The 18,033-nt window shown below is 33.9% G+C and overlaps 2 protein-coding genes and 1 pseudogene across 2 annotated transcripts; 1 reads left to right on the top strand and 2 right to left on the bottom strand.

The window, feature by feature from the left end:
- LOC123203650 (heavy metal-associated isoprenylated plant protein 24-like) lies at positions 1-1,116 on the bottom strand. Its single transcript, XM_044620092.1, has 2 exons — positions 715-1,116; positions 1-458 (listed from the first exon to the last, which is right to left on the bottom strand). Exons 1-2 carry the CDS (start codon positions 866-868, stop codon positions 163-165), a joined length of 450 nt encoding a protein of 149 aa, XP_044476027.1. The 5' UTR covers positions 869-1,116; the 3' UTR covers positions 1-162.
- Positions 1,117-3,743: 2,627 nt separating this feature from the next.
- Positions 3,744-8,144, bottom strand: LOC123203016 (annotated as a pseudogene).
- Positions 8,145-12,366: 4,222 nt separating this feature from the next.
- Positions 12,367-13,709, top strand: LOC123202550. The gene has a single exon (XM_044618480.1). It carries the CDS (start codon positions 12,585-12,587, stop codon positions 13,416-13,418), a length of 834 nt encoding a protein of 277 aa, XP_044474415.1. The 5' UTR covers positions 12,367-12,584; the 3' UTR covers positions 13,419-13,709.
- Positions 13,710-18,033: the final 4,324 nt, after the last annotated feature.

Genomic DNA, 18,033 nt, shown 5'->3' with positions numbered 1-18,033 from the left:
CAAATTATTAGGCGTCCTCAACTGAATTGAAAAATAGAAACTACCTCATAGCCAAAGCTTAAATATGTTTGCTCACTATTTCAAACTATTTTCTCACAATTACTAGCGATTTCATTTATTCTTGGGTGCAAATACAGGCGTACATGTATTTTATATATATATTCACATGATTGAACAAGCATTAGGATTTTCATCGCTGAACATGGTGGTGTAATTGTCATCCAGCGTCGTCTCAGAAACGGTTGCTGCGGCTGGAACGGCCCTCACGAGATTAGCAGGTGCCTTCTTGTCATAAGCCTGAGAAACGTAAGGATTTGCCACAAGAGTATAGGGTACGTAAGGCCACAGCTCCACCTTCTTCTTCGTCGACTTGGCCGCTTGCAACACCTTCTTTGGCTCAACATATCCAGTTACAGTCGCCTTCTGTTGCTTCAAGTCCACGTCCACCGATTTTGCTCCTGCAATTCAGAAAATTGTCAAATTTCAAAAAAATTAATGACTGATTGCACGAAGGATACATAAATAAGATCCTAGAGGTTGGCTTGAGCGGATAAGCTATGGAATTTCTAAGTGAATGAATTAAGTTTGAGATTTGACAATATTACCATACAGTAATTATGAATTTTGTCACTACTGTCACCTTAAATAAGGACTTTCCCTTAAAAAGAAAATTCATATATAAATAATGGAAATGAAGGAAAACATGTGTTTTACCTTTTACCCCCGAGAGAACACTCTTGACCTTCCGGGCACAGCCTTCACAGTCCATCCTGATTTTAAGTGCCACTGTTTGTGTTTGCTTCTTCTTCTTCTTTTTAACACTGCTTAGTAAATCAGAAAGATATTCCAAAGTGCCTTCAACTCCCATATTTTTAAGCTTGAGTGCTAAAATTAACTTTTAGAAACAAAACCCAGAGAAGCTCCTCTAGAGGGCCTGAATAAAAGGACTAGTTTCAACTTGTTTTTGTTACAAATGGGTATCAAAGAAACACAAGAGAGAGCTAAAAGAGCAGAGAGCAACTGACGTCGACCAGTGAAGGAGATCAGAAGATGGATACTGAATGATGGTGTTGTTGATGGCTCGTATTATGGATTATTTATAATGTAAACAGACAAGTCTTGAATTATTAATTGATTTAAAAATTAGGGGGAAATCTAAAGAGACACTACAGAAAAATGGAAGTGGGGTTGTCCTAGAAACTTCCAGGACACGTTTATGGATTCTCTTGTTAAAAGAAGAGACAGAAAAGTAGAAGACTTTAAAGGCTGCGTCTGCTTTATCTCTTGACGGTAAAAACCTTGTTATGGAGACGTTAATTTGATTGAATTTTAATAAGCAAAGCTGGTGCATGCATGAGCAAATTCTAAGCCTCCGAAAAATATGATTTTTACGTTTCATTATATCAGACAGAGTTCTATTCTTTAGGTACACGAAAGGTGAAAGAAAGCAATATCCCTGGTAGTGCTCGCGGAAAGAGACCCTTGTCGAGAGAAAATTTATTATTATTGATGTTTTATTTGTTTAATAACTTGGATTTGATGGCATGAGCAGGCGCCACGTATCGGAAGATCAAGGTGAAACGTGGACACGGAAGATTCTGACGAATGAGATGGAATCCACGTGGCGAAAATCAAGAGTTCGTGAATAATGAATTGCTTAGTTGGTTGGGTTTATGGATGATTGGGCGGTGCGACACTGTGACCGTAGAAGAAATGGAGTGTTCCCAAACATTAACCGAATTCATTAATTTTAATTATAAGATTGTGATTTTATTAATACTACTAAAATAATAAAAAAAAAAATTTATATGTAGAATTTAAAAATTAATAATTTTTTTATATTAAACTTTAAAAAAGTTATTTTTTTCTTTTAGAGTTTTTATTTTTAAACAAATTCTCTCCTAATCTTTCAGCCCTGTCTCCCCGTTCTTCCAAACTTATCTATACTAGAAAAAACGAATCTTCACCTGGACAATCTGGATGATTCGACGGATTTACTGAGCTAACTTTGAGAATTGAATGAAGTTTTTAATGATGTTCCATGGCGGATCTTGACCGTTAAAGCAGAATTTCTGGGCTCTTTGCTTGCTGAATTAACTATTCTCGTGTGGAGGTTACCAGCAAGTATATGTATTGTTTCCCAGGATGGATATACATCACACCGTGAATGGGATAATCCGAAACCATACAATCATAAAGAATTTGATCTCATCATCTCTGTCGTTTTCACCATTGCCACCAAATAAGGGTTATCACTACTTTTCATTACCAAATCCATTATATATATATATATATATATATATATAGGATTTTTTAGATTACCTCATTCGAGCCAAACTGTAGGATCAAATTAACCACATCAAACAAAAAAAATTTCAGACTTAGTAATTGATCTCTTGGTATGTCACCGAAAAACTTCAACTCAAACTCTACCTTCAACTAAAATTTCTTCGTTCTAGACCTGCAGATGAGCCAAAGAGCTACATGACTGTAACACTTGTCCCTATCCTTTTTATATCTTCCATGGCCATCAATCGAGGAGAAAGGGAGGTATATGTTTCCACTAATTTGTGAAAAGAATGCTTCTAGATTTGAGATGGGAGGGACGAGGACCCCATGAATGAAGCCACGAAGCAAAAATGCACCACTCATTAGTTTGGCCTTCTACCATCTATTCCACTTTTCTCACTCAAAGATCTCGGGCAACAATAATTCACATACCTTGTATTCTAAAAACTATAAATTATATCTCTAAACTCAATTCCATTAACAAAAATAAGTAAATTATCGTATCATTCATAACTATTTCACTTACCAACTATTTAGCTAAATCGGATCAAAATCACATCAACCAAAATCAATCTTCTCAGTTTACACCTTTTCTAATGCAATTATGAACCAATCACACCTTTTCGCATGAGATTTGACTTGAATCACATTTAAAAATGTACGATTCTTATTATCAAAATTGTCAGAATTGCATCATGAAGGTGCAATCAAATAATATCACACCAAGTTTAGTGTGATCTAATGATCTGGTGCTAAAGGATTTATTTTATTTTTATTTTTATTTTGAGAGGGAAAAAGAGGCTCATACATATCCTAATTCTTACCTACGATGCAACCATTGTTTGTTTATTGTTACTTTTTGGTGGCTTTTAATCCTCTAATTCATTTATTTTCAAACGACCAACAAAATGAAGATTAAGCGGTGGCGTAGGATGATTTCTTTCTATTAATAATAACAGTTGGTAAACAACCAAAGGAGGTGGGCCTCATCATAATAACTTTTTTTCTCCCTTAATATCGGCAATCAAAATCGAAGCTGAAAATTTTCTTTTTCAATATATATAAAATCTAATTTCATCGAACTAAAACTAAATAATGGCCCATCAGTGAAGTTAATTATTAGTTTCTTGGACTAGGTAATGCAATGCTTTCTTAATCCTACATGCCTGTCAAATTATTGCAGTGATTTAGACAAAACATAATTTACGCTCGCAAAGACTATTAGGGTTGGGTTCGAGATTGCCAACTTGATTGAGTTCAAAATGAGTTGTTTTTAGGTGAATTTGATCTCAAATTTATCAAGTTCGAGTTTGATACTATTTGACTCATCAATCTCATGAGTTTAAATAAACTTGATTTGAAACAATTAAAACGATTTTATTTTGACCAATAAACACCAAAACAACGTTGTTATATGAACTAAATTAAATCAAACTTTCGCTTGACTCACCTCAAACCAAGCCAAACTTGAACTTGGTTTGAAGAGAGTTCGACTCCTTCAAGTTGGACCCTTTGGCTCGATTTGATTCGAATCCAGCCTACCCACTACCCATCTCAATCAATACAGGAACCTAATAAAAGAAGTGCACTCCGTAAGCAGAGAGAATAATCACAAGAATAGACAAGATTTACAACTTTAAGAACAAACACATTAACAGTATCAATGAATTTATCAGATGGAGAAGAGAATGAAGTTGCAGGACTGACGGGGCATGGGACTTTGACAAAGCCCTTTTGGCAGTGGCAGGTGAAACTGTGCTTGCGTTATTGGTGCTCTGTTGTTCATTGGTAGGCAATGGGTTCGAAGATCCACCATCCGGTGGTGGCAAAAGAGGCAAATCTGTTCTGTTATTCAAATCTTCACCTGTTGAAATAAAAAATGGCATTAAATTCTAACCCACATACAACAAACACAAACTGGGTATCAATATTGTAGTAGAAAAATAGAAAATGGTTTTAACCCACAAACACGAGAAGGAAAATTAGCGACAAATAAATTGTAGAGAAACAATACCATCGTTATAACTGCATAAATTTGACAAAAGGGCTACATGGCATTGCGCAGCCAAGTTAACAATTTAATCACTGAACATAGTTAAAAGAAGATTAAATGCTAAGAATAAAAGAGCTACATAGTATCGCAAGCCAAGGTAACTCTTCCTCAAAAGGATTTCTTTTTCTACAGTATTTTAAAAATACTAGTGACAACTAGATTGGTACAAAAGCATAGCTGATTTTAACATTAACTTTATTTTAACTTTTATGGTACTAAGCACTAACTGTTAAAAATAGATACATTTCATTTATTAAAGCAAGGATGCCACCTGATTTTAACATGAACTTTACATGGCCACCTCAGTAACACAGAAAGCCGATAATATCCACAGCAATGGTAGAGTAATACATATTTGGAAGGAAAAAAGGGAAAAGTTCACCATCTTACAAAGACCATAAAAAATTTGATCAGTTCTTTGGCATATCAATTCCTCATGTGACCTTTCAACCATTTCAAAAAATGAAAATAATAAAACAAGACCTCTAATAATGAATGACAAAATATTTGCTAGAATCTTACTTCAAGACCCTTAAATTTTCTTTTCATGTTTTGGTGTCAAAGCTTTCAAAGCTAGTTTCTTTTAATGATGCCTAACAACAAAGGACAATATTCAATTTTTTTTTTTTTTTAAAAAGGCACCCTCAAGCACTAACAATTGGAAACTGGCCAGCCCAACTTCAAATTTTCCCTATCAAAGACTATGTGATGGCCCATCATAAAGTTTTCTGCAAGATATGGATTTAATCTAGTGTCAGAAAACATGAACAGAGGCAGAGAGAACGTAGATAGAAAAGTCAAAGGAAAATTCAAGATTGGTATAATGCCTCGCGTCCAATAATACCAAAGTCTCCATCTGCAGGCATTACAGTTAAACAGAATACTGTAAATCCCTGCACAATATCCAGATTAATAATTATCCAACATGAACAGTTTTCAAAATCAATTTAAAGATGAACAATCAAGAGAAAACTTGCAACAGAAAAACCTGGAAGATATCTATATCCATATCCACCCAACCACCAACACACACGTGTATATTGTTAGAAATCTTGGGCACTTTAAACTTGGAGTGTGGTTCAACACCTTTATTAATTAAGGGCTTTAACATGTTTTGGATTCCAAGTTTCCTGTTACTAAAACAAATTAACTAATTAAGTCAATCTAACTTAGGTACCCTTTCATTTTTTTTATTCTTCCCAATGTGGGACTTCTATATTCAACATATTTATATATATAAATATATATAGGTGATATCAAATGAACAGACTTAGAATTGTATATAATAACCTTAAAGATTGTAGAAATCAACTTCACACTGATGCAAAAATACATGTTGGGAACTAGAAAAAGAAATTAATAATTAAATCTACATCTGTTTTAGACCATATTTCTTTGAAATTAATAAACCATAAGTTTACACTCAAATGTAGTAAATTTAAGCCAGCGGGATCAGCTACCTGATTTTGAGGAAAGGAATATATGTGATTATGGACTACAAAGCTTTGGTTTGTAGTAAATATGAGCCTCATTTTGGGAATGCTATGAAGCTCCTCTGAACTATTTCACATAAAACAACTAACAATGAGTTCTCAATAAATAAGAAAAAAGGCTTACCTAAACTCTCCATATTTACATTCCAGCCTGGCATTGTAGCAGTTCTTCCAGGAATTTCCTTGAAGGTCAATTCTTTTAGCAGTCACAAGTTTGTCAAACTGTGATAAAGACATAATCATCTTTGGGCCATTTAACATTGTAATACATTTATAAAGAGAAACCAAGACAATTGAAGCACCTTCAAAACAACTTAATCGTATAAGTCAGTTGGAAGAAATGTGAATGATGAACCACTATCAACCAATGCTTGGAATCCAGAGTGCTGAAGACAAGAACTTCCAACACAGTAAGACTCCACCATAACAAAATAGGTGTCATTGAAAAAATTAACAGACAAATTACATGATCAGTCAAAAAATATATTAAAGCACACAAAGGACTACAAAAAGCTAAAAGAAGTGCCACAGTTTTTACTTCTAGCTCCCTAGACACGGTAAGAGAAATACGTCCAGTAAAAATATATATAGATGGCATACTATTTTTCTCCTATGGGGAAGAATGGAGTAGACTGTTGAGACAGGGGCCCCTGATCTCCAAAAAAAATTCTCCCTGAATCATTCTCATCAAAACAAATTGAGAAAGAATTCAGAATTAATCCTGCTTTTGCAAGCAAAGTTGGTTCCGAAATGTCTTCAAGTCCGAATCCCATCAATCCATTTGGAGCCGCTCCATCCAAGTAACTACCAGTTTGCTTTCTACCACAGCTGATGAAATGAAACATGTAGCAGAAGGAATCAAAAGTTTAAGCACATAAATATCTGGTTGATGAACATGTAAGGGAAAACCACATAAACACACCCTAAAATGACTGATGCTTGCACCAAACTTTGGGATGCATATTTGCTGTCGGAAGCTAAATGTAATATGTCTTCAACTAGGTATCCCAAACTTGAGGTATCTTCTGAAGCATATTCAGCAATGTAGGGGCAGAGATCCTCCAAGCTTTGGCAGTTTGTGCGAGACTTGCATAACTGATTACTGCAAGATAGGTTTTTGCAGCTGCTTGACGTTGTGAGATCATACTCACTCAAATCTTTTTCCTGCACAATGGATGCCCCAAATACAAGGGAGCACCGGCCAATCAATCATTGGAATTAAAATGCTAAATCTGTTACCAATTCCCAGCCAAAGCACTCCACAAACCCTTTAATGCTTCCACATTCAGAGTCCTATCAACATGCTTCAACTATACCAAAATTTAAAATAAAAGGGAAAACCAAAAATTACTTTCTAATTGCGGCAAAGCACCAAAAGGAATGCCCGTTAACATCACTAGGAAGATTAACATTTACCTTCAGATTTTCTCATAATTTAAACAATGAACGTTACTAGTAGCAATTAAAGATTCAACTGATATCACTTTCACAAGGATAAAAATTCATTCCATGACAATTTCAATTCATAATCAAACCGCAATTTTTTTATGTCAGGAACCCTCAATATAATTTGTATCAATGTAAAATTTTCCATTGACCTAGTGTGTGAAAATGAAACCATTACAAAAAGAATAAATACTTCAAAACAAAAAGAAAAAAAAATGGCCTACCAAAAAAGTATGGTAACTGGCAGACAAAGGAGCGCAATGTATACATTGTAATGGGACCCATAACAGATTACTTTCAGCATCCAGTACAACCAGAAACGAAACGTTTGGTGTCCCTATATCAATCCACGTGTAATGCAACCTGAATTATCAAAATATACGCACAAAAAAAACATAATTAATAAGGCAATCCATCAATTAAACGTTTTATTTCCTAAAAGTTGACAAAAATTCTTTCGTTTTCCCAGCAACCAAACAAAGAGTAACGAGTTACACTCACCAATAAAACTGATTTCCGAAGTAAAGAGTCTCGCTTCCCTGACAGGGAAACAACAATTGATACTGCGACTTGTTAATACTTTGTAAATCCACACTCATTCTCTGCCGTTTCACGTCGTTACCCAAAGCAACTCAATAGACTCCACACTGTTCTTCGTCGGCCACAAATCAGCAACAGACGCGTCACCACCTCTCGAAATCCATGTCTCCTTCGCTTCGTCGGAAAATCGGTGTATCAACTTCGAAGAAAACGTGACAGCAGCCGATCCATCAAACAACAAGTAACTAAACAACGACAACAGCAACATAATCAGACAACTCGCCATTTCAGGTAAAGAGAGTGAAAGTAAAAGGCATGGTAAAGTCTAGCGTGGGAGCTTTATTGATCTCACGTGCTAAAATGCGCAGAGGGGGATGCGTATTGCGCACTAGCTAAAGCCAATAAGTAGGTCACGTGAAAACCTAGTACATGGGCATGCTACCGCTAGCGCGAGGTTTGCTCCTGCGAGATGGCCAGTAGACCAATGAGGATTCAATATTTTAAATTTTGAAAAATGATAATGAGGTGGTTAGAAGTTTAATCAAGAATTAATGACGGAGCTTTGACACGTGGCGGCAAGCTCTTTTGAATGGCGGAATCCTCCAGGTGGATTTACTTTCCGGTTGAGGAATGAAAGAGATTCTAGTCGGGAATCTATCTTTTGCCAAAGGCAAAGGACTTATTTCCACCAAAAGATGATTATTCTTTTAAGTTTTTACCTTCTAATTATAAACGTTTTATTTAGTTATTTATAAATTATTAAAATTAATAAAATTCTAATATTTTATAATTTTATCTTCGTCTCATCTTTAAATCCTAAAAACTAATAATTTTTTTCAAAATCAAATTTTAAAAAACAATATTTTTTTATAGGTTAGTTTTTAATTTCTAACGACAATTTCAGTAGCCTTCCCTCCAACGTTTTTTCTTTCTTTCATGATATCTCTCTCTACTTTGAGCAACTATTTAAGTCTGATAGGCGAATAGTTTCATCAGAAAAACGAAGAAAACGATGAGTCGTTTGAGAAGAAGATAACTCGTCTTCCCAAACGAGAGATGCATGGCTGTCAGAGGGAAAAGAGACATTAAGATAGACCGTTGGAGGAAGAAGGAACGGTTAGAAATGAGAAATTGCTTGAGGAAGTGGTCAAATATTGAAGTATAAACCCTATAGGAGAATGTAATTTTTGAAAACTTAGTCTTAAGAACAAATTATTATTATTTAAGGTTTAGGGATGAAAAAGAGATGAAATCTTAAAATTAACAAATTTAACAGTTTATAGATGAGTAAATGAGATTTTCAAAGTTAAAAAGTGAAAATTTTGAAAAACAGCATTCTTTGGATAGGAATACGTCCTTTGGCCTTTGTCAAATTTCAAATTTTGATATATTGATTTATGAACAAATTTAATTGATAATGATAAAAAACCATAAATTTGTGTGAAAATATAAAGTTGTTGGGTAAACAAACATCATGTAAGTTTCTATTGGCTGGGCCTGAGACTTTTTTTTCATTTGGGCCTGCTAAAAAGAATAAGAGTTGAAGAAAGGTTATAACTTAAGGGTGCTTTTGGTTAGAGGGTATTAAAGATTACTCTGATATTTTTTTAATTATTTTATTTAGTTTATAAGTAATAAGAAATTTCTATAATAGTTTATTATCAATGATGATGTGACAGATAATATAAGAAGTAATCTGACTACCACCTCCATCTTAGGTATTAAAATATTATCAAGGTAATCTTCATTTTATTATAATTATATTTTTATTTATTAATTTTTTAGAAAAAATAATCTCATTTTCAATTAATATAATAAATAACATAAAAAATACTTTAGAATAATTATATCCAAGGATATTTAAGTAAAATAATATACTAGTATTTTTTTATTGTCCCTAATTAAACACAATAATTATTTATACCTACCTAGTTTATCAAAATTTATCAAATATTATAATAATTTATATCCAGTAATCCTCAAAGTAATTTATTTTCAAAATAATCCTCTAATTTTAGTAATAAAAAAACATTTTCTAGACCAAACGTGCCTTAAAAGCGTTTGCCTTGCCCTTGTAGAATTTTTTTTTTTAAACCATACATATTTTAAAAGCATTCATTAATATGGTTATCGTTATCTGATTATACATAATACGTATTTTATTATATAATATAATACAGATAGAAAACGATACATATTATAAGGTATATCAAATTAATATAATATAGTAAATATATTGTATAATTGATACATATTACAAATACGAATTAATATACTTTCTTAAAGAAAATGATGATATAGTAAGAGTGTATATGAGAAATTTTAAATTTTTATAAATGTTTATGATATTTTCTAAAATAATGAAATGTTAATTAAATTTTTTTATTATTTTTATTAATTTTTTTTAAATACGTATTTCACGATACAATGCACGATATAAAAAATTATATTTTTAATACCCGATATGATACATAATTTGACTACCATATTCATCAACATACTTTGTAACTGCAGTTCAATTCTATTTGGGTATGAGTAAATTATATATTTCCCACAAGCTTTGCCAAAAACACTTTTTCACGTTTTGACGGCACAAGTCATATTGATAACTTAGAATCAAACTTTGTTTAAGAAAGAAACTAATGCTATAAGAACAAATAGTAATTTGATCACCCAACAAATAAAAAAAATAACTTTTTTTACAATCTTTCTTTAATGTTTTAAACACAAATTTGAAATCTAAAAGATTTTTTTAATTTTATATTTATTTTTAGTAATATGGTAATTTTAAGAAGTTAATAGTTAAAGATAATAAGATAATTTAATTTTAGATGTCAAATTGACTAAGTCTTTACATATACTTGTAAAGTTAGATAAAATGATATTAGTCTATCTAACTTTTATCGTGGAGGTCTTAACTTACTTTGGTTTCGTCTTGGACTGTCCTTCCCATTGAGAAGGATGAGTGTTGGTTATTCTCGAGTACTCCTGTTAGAAGACTCGTTGCTTTTTTATTAATATATACTTACCAAAAAAAAATTTCTCCGGCAACTGAATTTGATTTTGGATAGAATAGTATGATTTTCCATTAAGGGGTATCAAAGCGTCTTTTACCCAAACCTTGGGTAGGACAATGTTAGTTATTCTACGGGTATTTGCATTTATGCATCTACAAGACCAATCTGGTTCTATAATGTCCACCTTAAACTTGCAATAAATATCCTTTCTGGCTTTTGCTTATTGTCGTTTCAGATAATACTATTGATGTGGATCCAGCTTCTGGCAGTTACTATCGTCCCCGTCACGCCCGTTCAAGCATCACAAATCACCACATAAATTCGTCTTACTTTCCCCCATCACTACGTATACTTTTAGTTATTTAAATTTATTTAATGATATAGTGACCTATTATTATTTAATTAAAATAAATGATAATAATAGTAAAAATTCTAATTTTTTTAAATTAAATTTTATACGTAAATGGTGGAAGCAGTTTTTGATTATTTCAACTGATTTATCTTTTATTTATTTTAAATGATATATTATTTATTATAGCAAAATAAATAATAAATATTATATCAGAATATGAGTTGACATACCAAAAATGGAAAACCATAAGGAACCACAAAGTGGCTAAGGTTTAAATGTCTACTGAGTCACGACTCGGTGAACACTAAACCCTAAAGCCCCGCCTATAAATCGGCAGTTTTAAAGAAAAGAAGATTTTGTTATTGATATTAGGAGAGATAATGTATTTGTAAACAAGAAAAACAAGAAATTGAAGGGGTGAAATCGAAGCCAAGCTAGAATCTCAAGAGCGTTACCTGATGCCTATCTGTCTCTTTGTCTTCTTAGTTGTCATCCTCGTCTGATTCTCTTGTTCTTCTTCTTCACCCCTCTTTTTTAAGACATCTCAAACCCTGGGTCATGATGTCGACTCCTATTTCTCCATCGCAATCCGGTAAGTTGATTTTCTTTTTCTTTATGTTTGTCTATGAATTGAAATGTCTGTTCTGCTGACATTTGCATATGCTTAATTCAATCGTTTAGCCGTCTATTATATAAAACTGAATAAAACAATACGCTCCTTGGAATTATGGCGTTCCTCTCGTGTTTGATTAAATTCCAGTACTGCTATTATGTTATTCCTTAAATCATCAGAGATGGTTGCAAAAAAAATTAGAGTAGAGACTATCTCATTATGCATCTATAATGAAGGTTTAGTTCGTCCAGAGAGTAAAGGAATGAAAATAATATTAATTGTTTGTTTGAGCTGGCATCCATGTTTGCATGCCATAGATGTCTGCTTCACAGATCATTGCCAAGCTTTCTGGACGCGTAAAAAATTATTATTTTTTTTTAATCCGAGATTTTCGTCTGGTGGACCTTTGGATGAATAAAGAACAATGGGATTCATACAATAAAACTAATAGAATTTTAACTTGTAATTTGCATATGGTCTCATTGTTTTTATATATTTGTTTATTTCAGGAAGGTTGCTTATGAATGAGATTTTGAATATGTCCAAGCCACATACTTCCCCAATCTTGACGTCACAGATATTAGCTGTCTCTGCTACAATTTTCTCTTTTCTCAATACTTTTCTTCTCGATAACTTCCTCGGAATCCTAAAACTTTCTATTTAAAACCAGCCAAAAAGTACCTTACTGCTCACTCCATGTACTTCTAGTCCTAGATAGCTAGATTGATAGAGTCATTAAAAACCCCACATTTCATTTTCACTTTCTAGCTTTCTTTTTCTGATGCAGACCCCAGAAACATCAGGTATAGAACTTGGTCTCAAGACTGTAAACATTTGTCCCGAGAATAGCCATAACCACCATAACAATTCTTCTGTTATGAAATCTAAGCTATTGACTCAACAGCTATCACCATCGTTTTGTTCTCAGTTGGGTGATTACATTGGTATGGAGAGCTGTCTTGACTTGAAGAATTATGAATATTTGCGTACGGAGAGTAGAGAAGATGAGAATGCGGGAAGACGTGTGCAAAATTATGTTCATGGTATGAGATGTCAAAGGTGGTCAACGAAGAAGAAAGAATTTCCTCCTCCAATTTCATTGCTTGCACGTACAGAAAACCTGCCTTCGCATATGCCATTTGTGTTGAGAAGATACTATACGAATGATGGCCGGCTGATCCTCAGGGAAGAGAGGGTGAGGCATCACGAGTATTTCAAGGCCTATAGGTCCAATGGTCATCTCAGGTTGCAGCTTGTTCCTCTAGATGACGATGTTTTGGCCCCTCCTTTTGCTGATGACAATGAAATCGACGAACAACATGGCAATGAGGGAGAAGAAGAAGAAGAAACAGCTGCAGTAAAGATAGAGACTGAAGATTCGAATTCAACTGCTGATTTTGTCTATGACGTTGAGAAGGAGATTGTATGTAAGGATACGGAACAAACAAGGGCTGAATATGAATGTAAAATAGCCGAGTCATCTGTTGAGAATGCCGCTGTTTCAATGGGTGGAAATGGAGGCGGCGGCAAGTGTTTGAATTACAACAGTGTGATAATAAACTCATCTTGTTTTCTAGGGATGCCAGTTCCAGCTATCAAGCCAGTTCATACTTAGCTCAATCCCAGAAAACTAAATATCTTTGGCCTTAAGGAGTTGTTAAAGGTTAAGTTTAGGACATCTTTGATTTATTGGTAGCCTTGTCTTAGTCTTTTAATTCACTTGAAAACCATTAGTCTTTGTCGTTGAAGAGTTTAGTTGTTCTTTCGGGATTGTTTTAGGGTTGTGCTCATGAAATGGCGTTTTGGCAGAGTTTAATTCATTTTTGTGTCTATATTTGCCCATTTATCTCTTTGAAATCCTTTCTCATTTTCCTCCCAAATAAATGCCAGGATGAAACAAAGTTTAACAAGATGAACTGGGACGGGAGTAAAATTAACAGTGTAAGTTTGTTTCAGGCTTTATGTATATTAAATGATATGGAATCCATTACCCATGTGGATTTTGAAATTTGAGAGAGAATGATGATGTGAAATATGAAACAGTAGTTGTGGTAATATCTCATGTTCACTGAAGAAAACAAGAGATGATGAATCAGTGGTGCACTGGCAGAATCAGAATGCAGTGGCGCTGGCAGATGCTTCAAACAGGTCAATTACAAGCATCCCACAACATGCAGGAAGATGTAAGGAGCAAGTTCCGAGGGAACTATTCATAAGTTGTTGGGATATGATCGATATTCATGCATGACTCATGATATATATTATATAAAGGCCAAAGGACTTATCCCACCCACCCAAGGTATAGTGAATTACCAACTCCCACCCACTAACTTTCAAAAACTCAAACACCCACCCACAATTAATTGTCCGTTAAAAATTTCAATTAACGTTAAGGGTAAAATCATCATTTAGTAAAAAAATTAAAGTTTCATCATAATTTCCTCCCCTATATTTAAAAACTTATATTTTACCCTCAACCCAAAGTTTGAAAAGTGGCAAAAACCCCCCTAGGGTTTGTTCTTCTTCCTCCAGTGTCAATTTTTCCTTCCCCAGTAGTCGATCGTCCTCCCTTCCCCTCTTATCTCTCCTTCCGTCTCTCTCCCTAGCCTCTCATGTCATCTTCAGCCAAAGATGAAGACTAAATTGTCTTCGTCTGGATGAAGACGCGTCGTCTTCATCTCTTAGACGAAGACGATCGGTCTTCATCAAAGAGACGAAGACGACGTATGTTCGTCTCAAACGAAGACTACTCATCTTCGTCTGAGTTATCTCTGATTGAAGATGGTCAAAGAGGCTAGGGAGAGAGACCGGAGGAGAGACAAGGGGGAAAGGAGGACGGCCAACGGTCGGGGAAGGAGAAATCGATGTCAAAGGAAGAGGAACAAACCCTAGGGGGGTTTTGTCACTTTTCAAACCTTTGGTTGGGGGTAAAATATAAGTTTTTAAATATAGGGGAGGAAATTATGATGAAACTTTAATTTTTTACTAAATAACGATTTTACCCCTAAAGTTAATTGAAATTTTTAATGGAAAATTGATTGTGGGTGGGTTTTTGAAAGTTAGTGGGTGGGAATGGCATTTCACTGTACCTTGGTGGGGAAAAAGTCTTTTGGCCTTATATAAAAATGTGTAGAGTACAGCCACCTCCCAATATCCATTATCGTCAGATCTGATGATTGGTCTGTCAATGATTCTGCATTTTTACTGTTCATATCGGCTGCCCCAGGGTCTCAATCTGGCATCTGTTTGATGCTCCGTATTAAATTAACAGTACTACTGTCCAACGCACTATTTTTAATTCCATTTCAATTTTTTTAGTTTGCAAATTAGAATAATTCGCTTCCAGGAAGAATCCAGGTTAATATATGCCATATATAATTGAGATGATTGGATATATATAGAGTGAAGGTTCTTGCTTGGAAAAAAACTCAACAAAAAACACAAAAATTTATCATAATTAAACATGATTTCATAATTTTTTTTAAAACTCGAATTCATCATGATATATTTGATTCAACATTTTTTTATTAAAAAATAAAAAAATTAACAAAAGATTGATTACTTTGAAATTTATTTAATATAAATTAATATTATATTTAATAAAATTTAGTATTTATGAATAACTATTAAAATATAATTTTATTAACTTGAAAGATTATTAAATTTAAATTATTGTTGTGTTTGATTAATCTAATATGTTTTATGTTAAATATATTTGGTTTGTGTATTTTTTAAAATTTTTTTCATTTTAATAATATATTAGTATTTTTTATAGATAATTACCAAAACATTTTATTACTAGGCAAGTTAAATAAGGTAACGTCAAAATATTACCCTAAATCAAACACTTTTTATGTTATATTATAAAAACTCTTCGGTTAAACTTGCGGACATGATGTTCATTAAGATAATCAATTATTAACGAACAAATGTTACAACAACCCATAGTTCAAGAGAGGCCTCAAATGAGATATAATCAATTTGCTTAATATTAAATAATAATTTTTTATTATCTTGAAATCATTTCTTACCGTCTCAACAATCGTAATTAAAGTGTAATTATTTTTTTTGTTATTTTAGGATAAAAATGTCATCTATCACATCATATAACACTTAATAAAGACAATTATTTGTATAACCTTAACATCTACTTGTATGAATTCTTAACAAGTTGAAAGGTTCGAAAGAAACATCTCATCCCACAACAATCTCTCCTATATTCCAACAATAGTACATCTTATCTTGCCTTATCCCAACCAAACCCTTTTTGATGGGGGAAGAAGAACAGACAATAGATCTATGAATGCCACCAATTGCATCGATAAAGGTAGTTCTAGTCACAATTCCCCACTTCCAAAACTCGATCAAAACTGAGTGACCACATATGCCTCCCAAGGTGGCAACACAATCCGCTAGCCTGGGAAGCACAGTTCATGCACTTATTGAATGACTCAATGATACTCTCTGATAGCACCTATTGGGGCGCTAGTTCCCCTACCAACAATCGGTGTGACGTCTCATGCTTCACATACACAAACTTCATGTCTCCCCAAGAGACGACGATAGGCAACCCTCGAGCTAGGAGTATGTCCACTGCCTAACGTATAGAAGAAACTCACATAATAGATTTGCCGTGCCCTGTCACAACTTAAAACGGATACATGACATATACACTCGCAGAAACTCTTACTACATTTTTTTTTCCTTTTTCTCTCTTCTCAGTTTGATTTTTCGTTTTGTGCTTTTTTTTTTTTTTTTGGTTTTTTTAGGTCACATAGTTGTAAATATTTTTGTTTATAGTAAGTTGCACTAAGATCACGGCCTCTTTTCTTCTTCTCAATGTTTAACTAAAAGTTCCCCGCTTCTTTTATTTCATCTATTTTGGTGTGAATCCCACCACTATTAATTCTACAGGAGACTAAATCAGAAGCGCTTGATCAAAATCATAATCTCGGTAAGCGGCGCCAACGGTGTTCAGTGTCAAGGGAATATCCAGTTATCCACCACCAGTCCCTTTACTGGCAAGTACCAGAAACTTTCCTGGACACATGAGAGTGAAATATCACCACCAGTACTTCGAAGCCTACAGGGAGAACACTCGTCTTATCTCAAATCCTGTGTTGTTGAACGACACCAGAGCATTTAACAACAAAGAGCCAGAGCTAGAAGGCCTTGAATTCATCTAAGAAGAAGAAGAAACAGATGGCTACACTGACATTGGTAAGCGGCGCCAACGGTGTTCATGTCAAGGGAATATCCAGTTATCCACCACCAGTCCCTTTACTGGCAAGTACCAGAAACTTTCCTGGACACATGAGAGTGAAGCATCACCACCAGTACTTCGAAGCCTACAGGGAGAACACTCGTCTTATCTTAAATCCTGTGTTGTTGAACGACACCATAGCATTTAACAACAAAGAGCCAGAGCTAGAAGGCCTTGAATTCATCTAAGAAGAAGAAGAAGCAGATGGCTACACTGACATTGGGGAAGGGAAACCAGAAGAACATGAAGAAAGTGCTCAAACTGACTCGAATAATATAAACAAGATTAGAGGCGTGGAGGAGACAACAGATGAAGGTGGATCAACAATGATAATGAACTCGCAGATGACTAAAACTATTTCGGAAAATGAGGTCAAGAGATACGAAGTTTTACGTACGTGCTTCGCGTACACGAGTAGGGAGATACCAGATTCAAATTATAATTTCTTTCGTAAGAGCCCGAATCACGTTAATTTAGCTCCTTAAGCATTGGAGGGTGTCTCTAATCCGATTTGGTGGGATTTAAAAACTTATTTAACTTCCAAACAAACTAAATTATTTTAAGGTTTAAATCCAACCAAACTAAATTACTTTAATTTCAGCCCTAACTTAAAAATAATAATATAAAAAAATGACAAAAAATAAATTAAAAACAAATGAAGCACCCAAATTCCCATATATATATATATATATATTTCAGTGGGATCCTCCAAACTGCAACCAATCCATAAACTGTTTCTAAAATTTATGAAACCAATCTAAATTATTTTATAAACCGAACTAAACTAAATCACAATTTTTAAATGGTTTAAACCAAATTATACACACCCTTAAACTTTAACATTTCTTCCGTTGATGGCTGTTATGTAGCCTATCTTGGCCTGATTATCGGTTAATAATTATACTTTGAGGCAAAGAGGGGTTTGTGCAGGCTGTTTCCAATGTGACATAAAGGTCTTTTGTGAGGC

The sequence above is a fragment of the Mangifera indica genome, chromosome 19, assembly GCF_011075055.1.
Source record: "Mangifera indica cultivar Alphonso chromosome 19, CATAS_Mindica_2.1, whole genome shotgun sequence".
NCBI lineage: Eukaryota > Viridiplantae > Streptophyta > Magnoliopsida > Sapindales > Anacardiaceae > Mangifera > Mangifera indica.
Note: the sequence above shows the minus strand (reverse complement) of the source record. Positions and strands in the feature narration are given on the sequence as shown.

What these genes read in the sequence shown, in the direction of transcription:
- LOC123202550 (XM_044618480.1), top strand. Translation starts at nt 12,585, where the DNA reads ATGCAGACCCCAGAAACATCAGGTATAGAACTTGGTCTCAAGACTGTA.
- LOC123203650 (XM_044620092.1), bottom strand. Translation starts at nt 868, where the DNA reads ATGGGAGTTGAAGGCACTTTGGAATATCTTTCTGATTTACTAAGCAGT. An exon ending in TGTTCTCTCGGGGGTAAAAG is followed by an intron (nt 459 to 714) that starts GTAAAACACATG and finishes TCTGAATTGCAG; the next exon opens with GAGCAAAATCGGTGGACGTG.